The 17,117-nt window shown below is 48.7% G+C and overlaps 1 protein-coding gene across 6 annotated transcripts in view; it reads right to left on the minus strand.

Annotated features, from left to right (window-relative positions):
- The window catches only part of LOC115094928 (serine/threonine-protein kinase Nek11-like), a 403,945-nt gene that overhangs the window by 217,321 nt on the left and 169,507 nt on the right, over positions 1-17,117 (minus strand). For all 6 annotated transcript variants that reach the window (XM_029608021.1, XM_029608022.1, XM_029608023.1 and 3 more), the window contains 2 exons: positions 15,762-15,927; positions 15-133 (listed from right to left, as the gene is read on the minus strand). In XM_029608021.1, coding sequence (XP_029463881.1) covers positions 15-133; positions 15,762-15,927 — 285 coding nt within the window. The remainder of the gene's footprint in view (positions 1-14; positions 134-15,761; positions 15,928-17,117) is intronic.

Here is a 17,117-nt window from a genome sequence, read left to right on the forward strand (position 1 = left end):
ATGGAGATGTGTACCTTTCATGCAGATACTGTATCCCGAGTAACAGCTGGATAAACCACTCCAGCACCTGGTTCTCAGAGAAGAGTCTGCCAGCCTCCCTACGCTGATTGATGTGAGCCTCCAGGTCCCCACCCTGTGATAATGATGAGAAAAAGACACTGCAGCACTTTCATGTGATGCATAACATCCTTTCACCTCTCTAGCTCTGAATGAGATGTGACAGCGACTGCTCTAGGAGGAGATCACCCACAGATCTTGTACTGTATGAGTAATTGGGACAGTCAGACAATCAAAGCTCTGCTCATGTTCCATGGAGGACTCTTTTTCCCAGATACAGGATTGCAGGCAGGGAAATACTTCATGTACTGGTCTGTTTGAACAGCTGAGGAAGAAATTAACTTTGAGACTCCATAGGAAGGATGAGGTAGGATTCCTTACCATGTAGATTCAACACTCATCGCCTTCACTCCCTCCATATGCCATATCTAAGTTACAACTCCATTTTTTCACTTCTCCTTTTCAAATTATATTTTTAGTGTTCCTAGGCTCCCTATATTTTTCATTTAAGTTATGTTTAATTCTTCACCTTTATAAGTTGCGTTTAATTGATATATCTTGCATTAGTTATGTTTACTTGTTTTATGTATAAGACTTCATATATTATCTTTATGTTAAATGTATAACGCCCCGGCGTATGTTCCTGTTCTCTGTACACCGACGCAATATCTCTGATGAGCGGCGGTATATAAAAAACAATAAATAAATAAATAAACGTATTGAATCCAAGACCTTCTAGGCTGGATAACTTCCAGTAGATGGATGAGTGACTGCCCTGAGCAGCAATAGAAAAGAGGAATAGAATGGGTCCTAGATCCAATGGAAGTCTTCTGGGACTCTGGCACACTGCCTGGCCCTCTGAGTGCAGTGTCAAATCTGTCTCACTGCTCTCACAGTAGCCCCAGTGAGTGAGAATTAGATCTCAGAAACGTCTCAGCTCCTAGGACAACCAGCACAGCTTTTGTTATGCAGTCAATGTATAGTGAAAATAATTTGGTGCATCAAGTACTCTAAAGTGTAGGTTTAACTCTGGCAGTAATGTGTTTAGCACATCAGTAAAATACCAGCTCAGGCACTATTGTGACTATGGCACTGATAGAGGCAATAGGAAACTGTTGTAATCCCCTCTCTACTGGAGCAGTATTATCTTGGCTCTCTCCAACCAGAACAAGAACATTAGAATGCGTTAGGATATAATAAGTTAAAAAGGCTCTGGGGAGTGATCCTTCATATTGTACTTCCTGCTGCATTTACAAACCTTGTTGCTGTGAGTCTGACACAGCAGTATATATGAGTTTGCTAGGCCTTTTACATGATATTCAAAAGGGTTTGTCCTACTATTTTGTGAGTTACCTGGGCAAACCCTAAGACTTGAAATTCCTGCCAAGTCCACTGGCAAAATTGTATTCAGTAAATTATTACCTGGCTAAAATTTAGTCAGATAAAAAAAAGGAGGCAGGGCAGAGACTGTTCAAGAAGCATGGCCAAAATGCATCTGGCTAGCACTAGTATTCAGCACTAACCAGATACACTTAGCTGGGTAAGCCTGGTTGGGGAAACTGCTGACCTAGATATAGCTGGATAACTTTATCTGGGTAATTATATTCAACAGCAGACTTACCTGGCTATGTCCCGCTGATTATCCCAGATAAAGTTAGCTAGCTATATTTTCACTCACCAGATTACTGAATATTAGCCTCTTAGTGCTGCAGCAATTACAGAGAGATAGTACTGGGGCTGAAGAAGGTCACAGGAGACAAGACCTTATCAAGGGTACACTGTAATTAGCAGCCTTGTCGGAAATGCCCTGCAGCATGGTCATCAAATCCAATGCAGAGAAATGTTGCTGTGTTGCCACTTAATGATGAAAGGAAGGACTGGGAAATGCCAAACAGCCTCAAATACAAGACAAATGATGCCCACAGTAATGAACCCTAGAACAGGTGGTGGCCGAAGCCAATTTAATACCAGCATGCTGTGCCAAAGGTTCCAAGCTGCACTAAAGCATCCTGCATGGACTAATGATGCATGAAGAAGCCTGTAAAGGGAGTGGCCCTATACCCTTTCTCTAACCTGTATGGGACCAGGCATCTGGTCTGCTCCACCTTATAACCCACAGACAGAAAGAGCTCTGTGGGTGGGACCCTGCTGAGCAGAATAAGAGGCTGAGCCCAGCTGGGAACAAGAGGCCCACATCTCCAGGAGAAGGCAGCTCTAAACCCTCTCTTTCAAAAGGTAAATCTGTGAGCACACTGCTGGAGGTAAGCAGTATACATATGAGGTATGTTGATTTATGCTTTAATAAAGATGTAATCTTTAAGAAGAAGGCTGGAGTGTTGTGTTGGAGGTGGACTCTTGGGCCGAGGTGGGGTTGGCGCAACCCGTAGGTGAGGACCTACGGGTCCCCACCATCGGCAGGTGGAGTTGGCTGAAGGTAGAGGCCGCTGGAGCTTCACCTATACCAGCCCTCATTCCCCGTGGGTTAAGCCTTTGGCTGCCGGGGCCGGCAGGGCTTAGGTGGGCCTCGACGTTGGTTAACAAGAAAGGTTGGTTCAGCCCAGAGACAGCAGATGATGGATGGCGTAGCCCTATCCTGGACTGGGTACGGTACTGGAACTCGGGTGCCAAAGGAATGGAGATTAGCTGGAGGCACTCGAGCAATGGTAGGCCGGAGCCTAATAAGTTCACGTCCAGGGTGTAGGCAAGAGGAGGCATCAATGACAGGCTTGGATCAGGGCCAGCGGCAAAGCGGAGGTCATGGCAAGCAATGCTGAGTTCAGATCTCGGAGAAAGTCAATAGCGTTAGTCAATCAAGGCAATGGTCTGATCACGGAGAAGTCAATAGCGTTAGTCAACCAAGGCAATGGTCTGATCAAGGAGAAGTCAATACCGTTAGTCAGATGTAGCAGAGGTCTGGGTCTGGAGATCAGCTGTAGCGTAGTCAGGCGTAGTGGAGGTCTGGGTCTGGAGATAGGACGGAGTGTAGTCAAACAAAGCAAAGTCAATATCCGTAGAGTCAGTCCAACACATAGACAGGGCAGGAATAAGAAGACAGGAACCGGGAACAACAGAGGTCAGGAACAAAGGGTAGAGAGGATTCTCTAGCAACAACGAGTACTCAGATAGCGAGGAGACCTGTTGCAAAGGCAACGCTATGGAGCGAGGCCTAAGCTTAAATACACTGAAGAGTTTGACGTCATCATCCAGGGCCGCGGCCAGGTTCCCACTGTGGGCCTTTCATAAGGATCAGAGATGCGCACGCGCGTGCCTAGGAAGGGGCGTGGCGCGGGTAGTGGCGTCTCTCCACGGACCACGCGGAGAGACCCGACGAGCAATGGCATCTTGAGCTGCAGTACTGGGGACCAAGGCAGAGCCGGAGGCACTGGGGGCGACCCGATGTCAGATCCGGTGGCCCACCACCGCTAGCGAGGAGGAACCAGGAACTGGAGTCTGTGTGAGTAGGTGAGGGGGCCGAGCCACGGGTCAGCCGCGGGCAGCACGCGTAACATGGAGTCCATGTGATAGATGCCTCCTGCCTAGAAGTTTACTTGCTTATCCCAAAAGCCCTGCATGGATTCATGCTGCACTGAAGAGCCTTGCATAAAATTATGGTGCATGGAAAAGCCCTGCATGGATGCAAGGTGCATGGAAAAACCCCACATGCACGTATGATGCATGGAGTCATGCTGCACTGAAGATCCTTTCATGTACTCATGGTGCTTGAAGAAGCCCTGTGTAGATGCATGGTGCATGGAGAAGCCCTGCATGGATGCATGGTATATGGAGAAGCCCTGCATGAACTTATGGTGCATGGAGAAGCCTGCATGCCGGTTGGATAGATGCCACATTGTTACGCCCATCGGTCGCAGACAGCTGTGACCTCTCATGCTTACCTCTTTTTTCCCTGCACCGGCAATCCTCGGAAGAGTGGCGGCCTCCACCAGTGAACGCCGACCTCCCCAACGTCCTCGGGAAGGCTTGAGTGCTGCCAACCACTATCTTGGACCCAGAATCACCTAAGGCGTGCGTGCACGCACAAGGGCCTCATTTGTATACATCATGGTGGGAACCTCGGGGGCGTCCCCTCCGGATGACATCAACCCGCTGTTGTACTTAAGCTGACTGGCCCTCTGCTGCTACGAGTTAGCAAGGAGATTCTCATTCCAGTTACTCTCTGGGTCTTTGATGCTCTAGGTACCCGCTCCTCGGGGGCCTTTCCGCGTCCTGGCTATCCGCTCCTCGGAGGGTCTTCCTGCCTGGAGAATCTACCTGACTCACTCCTTGGGACTCTGCCTGGAACTTCCTTTGTGAGTACTTTGCTGTTGATTCTACGATACCAGCCTTGCTGAAGCTATCCTATGGTGTACCCTGTGCCTCGGGCTATTACCGTTCTCTCTTCAGCGAAGTGTTTCCGCATACCCTGTGCTGCAGGGTATTGCCTCATCATCTTCAAGATTCCTTCCGGACTCCAGCACCTCAGTCATTACCATCATTCAGTACAGACTCCTTGGCATACCCCGCTCTGTGGGCCACTACCAGAGCTGCACCTCTGAGGTATCTCTACTCTTCGGGAGGAACTTCCTGGCGTACACCGCTCTGCGGGCCACTACCAGATCATCACAACTGGGTCTACCCCACTGCTCAGAACTGTACTTTACATTCCCACTCTGTGGCCTCTGTTTTCCTTCCTGCCTAATAAAGTCTACTTACAGCTGTGTCCTATCCTGCTGAGGCCATGCCTACCAAAGTGAGACCCCACCGGGCTCCTCCCTGTGGGTAGAGACACCTCTCATCTCGGCCCAGGATTCACATCCATACCAAAACATAACAGATTTCTAACTCCATGGACCCGGCTCAGGTCTCAGCCCTCCAGGCCATCCCTGGCCTTGCCCAACATCTTGCCGAACAACAGAGGACATTAGAGACTTTGGCTAACACTTTCAATCAGCTAAACTCTCGGCTGATTTCTACATTAACGCCTGACAAAGTCACTTCCTCTCCTCAGGTGTTGACTGCATGACTCTCTGTGTCCTTGCCTGCTCCTACTCGCTTTACAGGAGATCCCCTGTTATGTAGGGGCTTTCTGAATCAGTGCTGTATGCACTTTTCACTACAACCAACTTATTTCCCGAGCGTGGTATCCAAGACTACGTATATACTGTCACTTTTAGACGGGAAAGCCCTGGCCTGGGCTTCACCTCTATGGGAGAGTAATGATCCTATTCTCAGTGATTTGACTGGCTTTCTTGATCTCTTTCAGTCTGTGTTTGACGATCCCGCTCACAAGACTGTCACTGGATCTGCTCTTCTGCATCTACAACAAAGTGCTAAACCCCTGACTGATTATGTTATTGAATTTAAGACATTGTATTTGGAACTACAGTGGGACCTGGGTTGCCTATGGGCTATTTTCCTGGAAGGTCTTAACTCCCACATTAAAATCAATTAGCAGCACGTGAACTTCCTGATACTTTGGACTCACTCACTGACCTCGCAGGGCGAATTGATCGTCGCTTGCGGGAAAGATCACAAGAGAAAAGGGGTCCTAAGAAACCTCCATCAGGGAGGTTTCTTAGGACCCCTTCCTCTCATCCAGCGCCTGTTACTCAGACCACACCCGCACCCAGTATTGAGGAGGAAGAACCCATGCAACCAGGCCGCAGCCATCTATCAGCTAAGGAGAAGCGTCACCGAAAGAGATTAGGCCTCTGTATGTACTGCGGAGAACCAGGCCATGCTGTTCACTCCTGTCCCATCTGTCCGGGAAACTGGCAGACCTAGGATCCGCCGGAGGACTCCTCCTAGGTCTAACTTCTCCATCTCCTCCACTGACACTTCCAGTCTCTATTATCTCGGAAACCCTCGAATTCCACACATTAGCGCTAGTGGACTCTGGTGCCGGTGGTAACTTCATACTCAGACAACTCGTAGAGCATCTACGAATCCCCACCATTCGGACACCTACACCGCTGTTATTATCATCTATACATGGCGAACCATTACCTGGTGAGGTCTCTTTTTCTACACAACCTATTTGTCTACGCACGGGTTCTCTTCACTCAGAGACCATTTCCTTCCTAGTCCTGGATAAGGCAATACATCCGGTGGCACTCGGGCTAACATGGTTACACATGCACACACCCCAATTTGATTGGAGTACCCTAGAACTATCACAATGGGGAACAGCCTGCCATGGAAAATGCTTGAAGAAAGTAAACCCTATGTCTTGCATGACAACCACTACTTCCCTTCCGGAACTACCTCCACAATACTTGTCATATCAAGACATATTTTCGAAGAAGGTGGCAGATACCCTTCCACCTCACCGTCTTTTGACTGTGCCATCAACTTAAAACCCAATTCTGAGCCACCCAGAGGAAGGGTGTACCCACTTTCTCTGTCCAAGATCAAGGCCATGTCAGCCTATATTCAAGAGAATTTGGAAAAGGGATTAATTTGGCCTTCCAAGTCATCGGCCGAAGCCAGATTCTTTTTTCTGGGTAAGAAGGACGGATCCCTTCGCCTATGTATAGACTACCGTGAACTAAATGAGATCATAGTGAAGGACTGCTACCCCTTACCATTGATCTCTGAACGTTTCGATAGGCTCCAGGGAGCCAAAATATTTATGAAGCTGGACCTCAGAGAGGCGTACAACTTGGTCCGCATACGTCAGGGAGATGAATGGAAGACGCATTTAATACCCGCGATGGCCATTTTGAATATTTGATCATGCCCTTTGGCCTTTGTAACGCCCCGGCTGTATTCCAAAATATGATGAATGAAATCCTCAGGGACATGCTGTACTGATGTGTAGTAGTGTATTTAGATGACATACTGGTTTTTTCTCAAAACCTCCAGAGTCACCAATTGAACGTCACTAAGGCTCTTCAGAGATTATGCGAGAACCGTCTGTATGCCAAATTAGAGAAATGCTCATTTCATCAAGAGTCTGTTCCTTTTTTGGGCTATGTGGGAATCCAGCCAGAGGTTTCTAATGGATCCGCAAAAGACCATGAGTATTCAGGACTGGCCCCAACCTACTGATCTCAAAGCCTTACGATGATTCCTCGGATTCACTAACTATTATTGATCATTCATTCATCACTATTCTACCTTGACTGCGCCTCTCACAGCCATGATGCAGAAGGGAGCCAATCACTCTCAGTGGTCTCCAGAAGCCGTAAGCGCCTTCCAGGAACTCAAAAAGGTGTTTCTTCAAGAGCCATGCCTTCGCCACCCGGATCCCCGATGACCTTTCATTGTCGAAGTGGATGCTTCAGACGTCGGAGTTGGTGCTGTCCTTATTCAGCATAGAGACACCCACTCATTACATCCCTGCTCCTTTTTCTCTCGGTGCTTCTCTCCTGCCAAGTGAAATTACAGGATAGGAGACAAGAAGCTATTAGCCATCAAATTGGCGTTTGAAGAATGGGCTATTTTCCTGGAAGGTCTTAACTCCCACATTAGCTCGAGGGGGTACAACATCAGATAACAGCTTACACAGACCACAAAATTCTAGAATACTCACGTCATGCGCAACACTTGAACCACAGACCAGCCCGCTGTTACTTGTTTTTTAACCAATTTGATTTCCTTTTGAAGTATCGCCCAGCAGACAAGAACACCCGTGCGGACGCTTTCTCATGTTCCTTCTCCACAAAGGACATCCCGGATGCACCACGTCATATCATTGACCCTACCAAAGTTATGCTCTCAGCTACTCACAAGGTCCCAGCCGGAAAGACAGTGGTTCCACGGAGGCTCAGGAAGAAAATCTTCAAGTGGGCCCATGACTCTCTGCTTAAGAATATAAGAAAATGCCATACTGGGTCAGACCAAGGATCCATCAAGCCCAGCATCCTGTTTCCAACAGTGGCCAATCCAGGCCATAAGAACCTGGCAAGTACCCAAAAACTAAGTCTATTCCATGTTACCATTGCTAATGGCAGTGGCTATTCTCTAAGTGAACTTAATAGCAGTTAATGGACTTCTCCTCCAAGAACTTATCCAATTCTTTTTTAAACACCGCTATACTAATGGCACTAACCACATCCTCTGGCAACAATTAACAACTAAGTAGAAGGTAAAGTTAAATTAAACAGGGAGCAAAAACATGGGCGATGGAAGACAGGAAAGATTTAAAAAACGATAACAACTGGAGAGTGAAAAATAATCAACTAAAAACCATAGAGTAGCGAGACTTAAACAGAGATTTATCCTAGGCGATTATTAACATAGTATATCCGGTGGGAGGATATACTATTTTGGAACCTCACTGTCAAGATGCCCTAATTCTAATGCATCATTAGTATCCTTTGAAGATACCTCTCTCCGAACCATGCACTGCTGAGCGACTGTCGGCTTTCCCCTTTGTTCTAGTTTAAAAGCTGCTCTATCTTCTTTTTAAAGGTTAGCGCCAGCAGTCTGGTTCCACCCTGGTTAAGGTGGAGCCCATCCCTTCGGAAGAGACTCCCCCTTCCCCAAAAGGTTCCCCAGTTCCTAACAAAACTGAATCCCTCTTCCTTGCACCATCGTCTCATCCACGCATTGAGACTCCGGAGCTCTGCCTGCCTCTGGTGACCTGCGCGTGGAACAGGGAGCATTTCAGAGAATGCTACCCTGGAGGTTCTGGATTTAATCTTTCTACCTAAGAGCCTAAATGTGGCTTCCAGAACCTCCCTCCCACATTTTCCTATGTCATTGGTGCCCACATGTACCACGACAGCGGGCTCCTCCCCAGCACTGTCTAAAATCCTATCTAGGTGATGCGTGAGGTCCGCCACCTTCGTACCAGGTAGGCATGTTACTAGGCAATCCTCACCACCCAGCTATCTACATTCCTAATAATCGACTCACCAACTATGACGGCCGACCTAACCCTTCCCTCCTGGGCAGTAGGCCTTGGGGAGATACCCTCAGTGCGAAAGGACAATGCATCACCTGGAGAGCAGGTCCTTGCTACAGGATCCTTTCCTGCTGCACCTGGTTGGTGCTCTCCCATCATGAGACCTTCTTCCTTCAAGGCAGCACCAGGGCTACCAGTCTGAAGTTGGGGCTTGACTACTATGTCCCTGAAGGTCTCATCTATATACCTCTCTGTCTGCCTCAGCTCCTCCAGGTCTGCCACTCTAGCCTCCAAAGATCGGACTCGTTCTCTGAGAGCCAGGAGCTCTTTGCATCGCATGCACATGTACAACTTCTCACCGGTGGGTAAAAAATCATACATGTGACACTCTATGCAAAAGACTGGGAAGCCCCCCTCTTGCTGCTGGACTGCTGCCTTCATCTCAATTTTGATCAGTTCCCAGTTAAGTTTTAGGTTGCTATGGGAGTAGGAATGTGTCTAACGTCCTTTAAATGTATTAGTGAATTCACTATGTGTCTGGTAGTGGCCTACCGGGGTCTGATCGAATTCTCAATAAAGTTTTTGTTGATTTTTTTTTTTGTGTGAAAGTGGCACCTGTCTATAAATTAAGGGATGAGCTAGGGGTGGGAGGGTTAGGAAATACAAACAGTCTAACTTCAGTTAGGCAGCCAGAGTTACTCACTGCTCTCTTGATTAACAAATGTTGGTCCCTATTCAAACCCAATCACACTACCTCAACACCTTTCCAAGGAGAGTAACTGAGCTGAATTATTCAACTTTTTTACTTAGGTATACACTGCTCCTAGCTTATTTCTAGCTTCTGGCTACTTTTTGTGGTTTTTTTGGGTTTTTTTCAATACAAACACTCAGTTTGTATTAAATACAAACACTCAGTTCTTTAAAAGTCTGCAGAACACTCAGTTCTGCAGATTTTTAAAAATAAACACACTACCTACTGCTTACTAGCTACCTTATTGACTGACTATTTAAAAATATAGTCTAACTTGTTTATTCACTGCCTTTCTGGTCATCCTGGACAATCCCGAACATTGACTACCCTGAAAAGATAATACTGGTGGCCTTCCATGAAGGAAGATGTATGGGTCTATGTGGAGTCATGTCCAACCTGCGCAAGACAGAAACCTCCGGCCGACCGCCCTTGGGGACTTCTCCAGCCTCTGCCCACTCTGAGCGAACCGTGGACACATATAGCCACGAACTTTATGGTCGATTTACCCGTGTCCAATGGCAACAACACCATCTGAGTCACTGTAGCAGGCGCTTACCTTCACAGCCCGGAGGCCGCTGATGTTGCCTGTTGTTTCCGCGGAATGGAGCCGCTGATGTCATCTCCATGGCGGTCCGGAGGCCGCAGTCGTCGGGCTCCCTTACAGCATGGAGCCGCTCCTCAGCCTGCCTCTCACGGCTTGAGAGCCGCCGACAATGCTGGGCCTGTTCCTTGGCCCCGCCCTGCTCCTCAGCATCAGCGGCAGCATGGCCGCTGTCCAAGGTCCTACTTCCTGGTTCCTGCTTCCCCTAAGGGGCGAGGCCGCGTCTTCCTCCTAGATTTAAAGGGCCCACAGCCGGATATGCCCCGGGCCCCACCTGGGTGTCTCCTTGTCTTCAGCCCTATTTAAGGGCCCTGCTTGCATTCCTTCGTCACCTTTGCAAGGGGTTATTCCTCCCTAGGACTTCTCGTCTTCGCTCCTGCCTGGCTTCCTTGTTCTTTGTGGGATCCCTCGTCGTTGTATGTTCCTGGTCTCTTCTGGATATTCTTCGTCTATGGTCCTGATGTTCCGTGATCCTGTCTTGATGTCCCTGATGTTCCATGATCCAGCCTTGATGTCCTGAACCCCTGGTTCCTCGTCAACACCTTTCCGGGTGTGCCGTCTCATGGCACAAGGCTGCCTTCTCATCTGCAGCACAAACCTCCGAAGGGTCATCCTTGCCTGAAGCCAAGTCCCGTCTTGGTCCTGTGTTTTTAAATTGCCCTGTTTGAAGCCAAGTGCCGTCTTGGTCCCTTGTCCTGAATCTCGTTCTGGCCCTCGGATTTCCTTGTGTCTGCTCTGTCCATGTGTTAGACGCTGCTGGAACCTACTCCGCTCCAGTGTGGTCCGTGACCAGCCACAGGCGGCTGTGTAGGGCATGCCCCGGTGCAGGCCTCTATAGTATCTGGGACATGTTCTTCGCATTTGCTTCACTTCTCATCTGGAGTCTGCCCCGCATCCAGTGTGGTCCACAACCAGCCCCATGGGTGGGCTGTGTAGAGCGCGCTGTGGCGTAGCCTCAACCTAGTACTTGACTTTGATCCTGAGTCTCCATGTTCCAAGTTCCTCATCTGAGTCTCCACGTTCCAGAGTCTTTGTCCACCCTTGCCTCCTCTCTGGCCTGCCGCCTTTGCCGTTACCCAGCGGCAGGTCCAAAAGGGCTTGGAATGGTCGGAGGACCACTCCGAGACCAACCTTGCGTGATTGGCCTCACAGAGGTTGTGCAGGTCGGTAAGAGCCTGGGCTTTCATCTCTACCTAGATGTGGATTTGTTTCACCAGCCTCGGTGCTTCCACGGAGCTCCTCTCCTGGTTCGCCAAGGTCCAAGGGCACACTCTTCCTGTTCCCACGCAACAGCTGCTCATGGCCTCCCGCACGTAACAACTTGCCAAAGCCTGTGTGCGCAACATTACCTTCAGCTCCAGAATTGGCTAAGCTGTTTATCCGAGACATATTTCGCCTGCATGGCATGCCTAAGCACATCCGCTCTGAGCAAGGGGGTTCAATTCACAGCGAAATTTTGGAGATCCCTCTGCAAAACGTTCGACATATCTTTGGATCTAACGTCAGTTTACCATCTACAAGCCAACGGACAGACAGAAAGGATGAACCGCTCACTTAAACAGTTTCTCTGGTCATGTCAATTCCAGACAAAATGATTGGTCCGAGTTGCTCCCCTGGTCGGAATTCGCACTGAATTCACATCCATCAGCTTCTACAGGATCATTGCCTTTTCAGCTCGTTTATGGACATCAACCGCTACCTCCTTTACCAATGCCCTTGTCAGTGTCATCTCCTGCTGTTGCGATCCTCCCTGCTGCTGCGCTACAGGAGGTCTCTTACCTTCCTCCAGAGGCCGCTCTGAAGCCAGGGCCTCGCCTGTGTTCCATCCGGGACTTGCTCCAGGGCCTGAGAGGCCTAGCTGTGCCTGTGGCTCGCATGCCTCTGTGTTTGGACTTCCTGCTTCCGGCCACGCCCGTTTCCCTAGGGGCTGGCCCGCAGCTCTCTACCCTAGTTATAGGACCAGCGGTGGGCGGTCCTGGCAAGCTCCTCCCAGGGAGTTGCCTTCTACCTCCAGTATTTAAGGACTTTCTGTTCACTTGCAAAAGGCCTTCGGATTGTACATTACAGTTGTCTGTAACCTTGCCAGTCCAGGTCCTCCATGTTTCCTGATGTCTGCCTTGACGTGTTTCCTGATGTCTGCCTTGACGTGTTTCCTGATGTCTGATCCTGAAGCTGCCTGATCCTGATCCAGTTCCGCTTGTTCTGTCCTACGTCCTGTCTGGCTCCTGAGCCTTCTGGCCTGTTGGGCCCTGGAGTGGCCAACAGGAGGGATTCGTCCCCCGGGCTCTGGAGCTTCCCTGCCTGCCAGCCGTAAGGACTTCGGATGTGAGTATCCCAGCATCGGAGTTCCTGTTCGCCTGGAGTTTCCCTGCACCCTCCTTCTCAGCGTGGTCCGCGACCAGCCTTCCTGGGCTGTGTAGGGCGCGTCTGGGACAGGGTGGTCCGCGACTCAGTCCCACGGGTGGGCTGAGTAGGGCGCCCTGATGGACAGTGCCATGTTTCCGTCCAGCCTTGTCTACAGTGTCTGCTTCAGCCCCCGTCTGACGTCTTCTGTATAAGGACTTCGGATGTGAGTATCCCAGCATCGGAGTTCCTGTTCGCCTGGAGTTTCCCTGCACCCTCCTTCTCAGCGTGGTCCGCGACCAGCCTTCCTGGGCTGTGTAGGGCGCGTCTGGGACAGGGTGGTCCGCGACTCAGTCCCACGGGTGGGCTGAGTAGGGCGCCCTGTTGGACAGTGCCATGTTTCCGTCCAGCCTTGTCTACAGTGTCTGCTTCAGCCCCCGTCTGACGTCTTCTGTATAAGGACTCTGTCTGCCCTCGCCTCTGTCCAGCCTGCTGCCCATTGCCGTTCCCTGCGGCAGGTCCGAAAGGGCCGGGAACAGTCGGAGGACCGTTCATTAGTCAACTTCCCCGTGTTGGCTACCATGGGCATGCAGGTCCGGCTGAGGGCCGGACTTCCTGCTTCTGTTCCTGCCTGCCTGGCTCACCATGCCTGCTCAGCTCACCTCCTACGGTGTGGCCTTGGGCTCCTCCTGGGGTCCTGCCGTGGCCCAAGGGCTCACCACCCGCCCGAGACGACCGCACCCGCGCGCGCTCGTAACACCTGCAGCCCAGGCTTTGGCGCAAGAACTGCATCAGGTTTGGGAGCACACTAAAGGACTTCTCCAGAAGGCAGGGCAACAGACCAAGAAGTTTTACGACACTCATCACAGGGCAGCTCCGCAGTTGTATTTATTTATTTGTGTGTTTTTATATACCGAAGTTTGGAACAGGCCTTCACTCCGGTTTACAAGTATAACAACTTCTTATAGTAAAGGTCAAAACAGATAATTTTGTACAATAACGGATATAGTTTGTTAGTTTTTAACTTTACTAACAGTAATTTTTCTAACTTCACTAACAGTAACATGGCAACTAGTAACATAACAATTAACATTGTTGACAATTTCTATTCAGCCTATTAAGTGTGAAAAATTTCCAGTTACAACCTGGAGACAAGGTATGGCTCAGTACCTGCTTCATCCGTCTTAAGCTGCCTTCAGCTCGATTCGCACCATGCTACATTGGGCCTTTTGCGATACTCCGCCGCCTGGGGCCAGTGACATATAGCCTGCAGTTGCCATCCTCTCTTAAAATCCACAACGCCTTCCACATATCTCTTCTTAAGCCGCTCATCTTGTCAAAATTCTCGAAAAAGACACCTGAACCTCTCACAGCAGAAGAGGACATCACCCATCAGGTAGAAGATATCCTTGATGTACGGAAACATGGAAGACGCTGGGAGTACCTCATATCCTGGGAAGGATTTGGACCAGAGGAGAATAGTTGGGAGCCTGCAAGTAACATCCTTGACAAGGATCTGATCAGACAATTCCACTTGACTCGTCCCAGGAAACCTAAACCCCCGGGGAGGGGCTCCAAGAAGGGGGGTACTGTTACGCCCGTCGGTCGCAGACAGCTGCGACCTCTCATGCTCACCTCTTTTTTCCCTGCACCGGCAATCCTCGGAAGAGTGGTGGCTCTGCCAGTGAACGCCGACTTCCCCGACGTCCTCGGGATTGTGTGGGTGCTGCCAACCACTAGCTTGGACCCGGAATCACCTAAGGCGCGCGCACAAGGGCCTCATTTGTACACGTCATGGCAGAAACCTCGGGGACGTCCCCTCTGGATGACATCAACCCGCTGCTGCACTTAAGCCGACCGGCCCTCTGCTGCTACGAGTTAGCAAGGAGTTTCTTCGTTGCTGAATTCCACTCTACGATTGGAATTCTCATTCCAGTTATTCTCTGGGTGTTTGACGCTCTAGGTACCCGCTCCTCGGGGGCCTTTCCATGTCCTGGCTATCCACTCCTCGGAGGGACTTCCTGCCTGGAGAATCTACCTGACTCACTCCTTGGGACTCTGTCTGGAACTTCCCTTTGTGAGTACTTTGCTATTGACTCTATGATACCAGCCTTGCTTAAGCTACCCTATGGTGTACCCGTACCTCGGGCCACTATCGTTCTCTCTTCAGCAAAGTGTTCCTGCATACCTTGTGCTGCAGGGTATTGCCTCATCATCTTCAAGATTCCTTCCGGACTCCAGCATCTCAGTCATTACCATCATTCAGTACAAACTCCTTGGCGTACCCCGCTCTGCGGGCCACTACCGGAGCTGCACCTCTGAGGTATCTCTACTCTTCGGGAAGAACTTCCTGGCATACCCCGCTCTGCGGGCCACTACCAGATCATCACAGCTGGGTCTACCCCACTGCTCAGAACTGTACTTTACATTCCTGCTCTGCGGGCTCTGTTTTCCTTCCTGCCTAATAAAGTCTACTTACAGCTGTATCCTACGCTGCTGAGGCCATGCCTACTGAAGTGAGACCCCCACAGGGCTCTCCCTGTGGACGGAGACACCTCTCATCTCGGCCCACGGTTCACATCCATACCAAAACCTAACACACATATTTGCATTTCAGCAATGCAAAACACCCCCGACTGTCTAGAATCTGTCAAGAAGTACAATTTGAAGTAAGATTAGGGAAGAATACAAATGATAAACAGGAAAAATAAGGTCCCATGTTGTGGAATTGTCTCCCTGATACCCACTGAAGAGATTCTTGTTTCAAAACCTTTAAAAAGGATTTGAAAACCTCTCTGGGCGAGCTTTTTCTTAATAAAACTGAAGATAGTTGAGGAAACTGCTGTTATTGGGCTAGATGAGATGGAGTTGGTAATTTTGTTGTTAATCTGTATTGAATAGGGAGTGTTTAGGTAGGCTTATTTGTTTGTATTTTATGTATGTTTTCCTGTAAGCTGATTAGAATTTCAGATAACACGTCATAGAAATGCTTTAATATATAAAATAAGTAAACCAGATTATTCAGTAACATTAGACAGGGTAGCATTACAGCAGGGATCATTAAAGGACAGGTGGGGTGAAGTTTATATATACAGGCTCCAAGCTGCCTCTGCTGAAGGCCATATCAGGGATATGCTGCAGGAGTCAAAGTCCACGCTTACCTCACAGTATTCTGTAACAATGAAGAAATTAGTAAGGTCCACAAAGCTGCTAAAGAACTGAATGATGGCTGGATTGTTGAGGCTGGCCAGTAACTGGGCTTCCTTGGCTGAGGGGACAGTAGCATCTGGACAAAGGTCTCCTAATGGAATTTTCTTCAGAACTTTCCTAGAAAACAAAATACAATTCAGCACTGAGATCGTGATGGGGTCTGATGAAGGAGAGATGGGAATTATTGCATAACTGAACTGCCTGATTACAAAAGCCGAATTTTTCAAGTGATGTTTACTCGTTTTAAAATTGTCTTTGCTAAGATTTATTTTAATATTGTTTAAAAGAATTAGTTGGAGGAAGCCTAATGAGATTAACATGCCAGTTAGACTGGTTCTGATTGTCACTTAGAATTCCACCCATCCTACTCCACAATTCCCCACCACAATTTCTGCTTCTCTTATATAGCTTTCCAAGGGCAATAGTCAGATCTCTCTGAAATCTTGCTCAATTAAATTAAGGAATAATCAAAGAAGTGTATTATAGAGAAGTAGTTAGGATTTAAAAGCAGCTTCAAAAAGATGATTTTTTTAACTGGATTTGAATATAGCTAGAGAGAGAGAGAGAGCATAACACACCAATTTAGGAAGTCTATTCCAGGCATACGGCAGAGCAAGGTGGAAGGCCGGAGTCGGGGGCAAAGAAAGGCGCAGATAAGAGCAATTTGCCCAACGAAGGGAGTTCAAGCGGAAGGGTGTAGGGAGAGAGAAGAGAAGATAGGTAATGAGGAGCTGCAAAGTGAATCATTTGTAGGTAAGAGAAGCTTGAATTGTAGGCAGAAGTGGACAGCCACGTTAAGAAAGATAACTTGTGCAGCTGAATTTTGAATAGACTGCAGAAGAGAAAGATGGTTCAGCGGGATACCAGCAAAGAGCAAATTGCAGAAGTCTAAGCAGGAAGTGATAAGAGAGTGGATGAGTATTTTGGGAGCATACTCAGAAAGAAAAGGAGCGATTTTAGTGATGTTATAGAGGAAAAAACAAAACACTTTAGCAGTATTTTCAATGTGCATAAAGAAGGAAAGAGAGAGAGAGAACAAAGAAGATTGCTAGAGAACCGGGAGAATGAGGATACCATGCACAGAGACAGAAAAAGAGAGAATAGGGAAAAAGGGTTTTGGGGCGGGGAACGAGGAGCTCTGTCACTTGTCCTAGCCCAGGATGGTAGACGTGGCTCTTATCTCAGAAATATGTAACATCCACAATGTCACAGCAGACAGATAATATCTTCTAATGATGAAGAGATCTCTCTCAGAAAATATTTCTACTGCAAGTCCAGACAGTGGAGAAGTCTGTCACAGAAAAGAG

The sequence above is a fragment of the Rhinatrema bivittatum genome, chromosome 7 (assembly GCF_901001135.1).
Source record: "Rhinatrema bivittatum chromosome 7, aRhiBiv1.1, whole genome shotgun sequence".
NCBI classification, from domain to species: Eukaryota; Metazoa; Chordata; class Amphibia; order Gymnophiona; family Rhinatrematidae; genus Rhinatrema; species Rhinatrema bivittatum.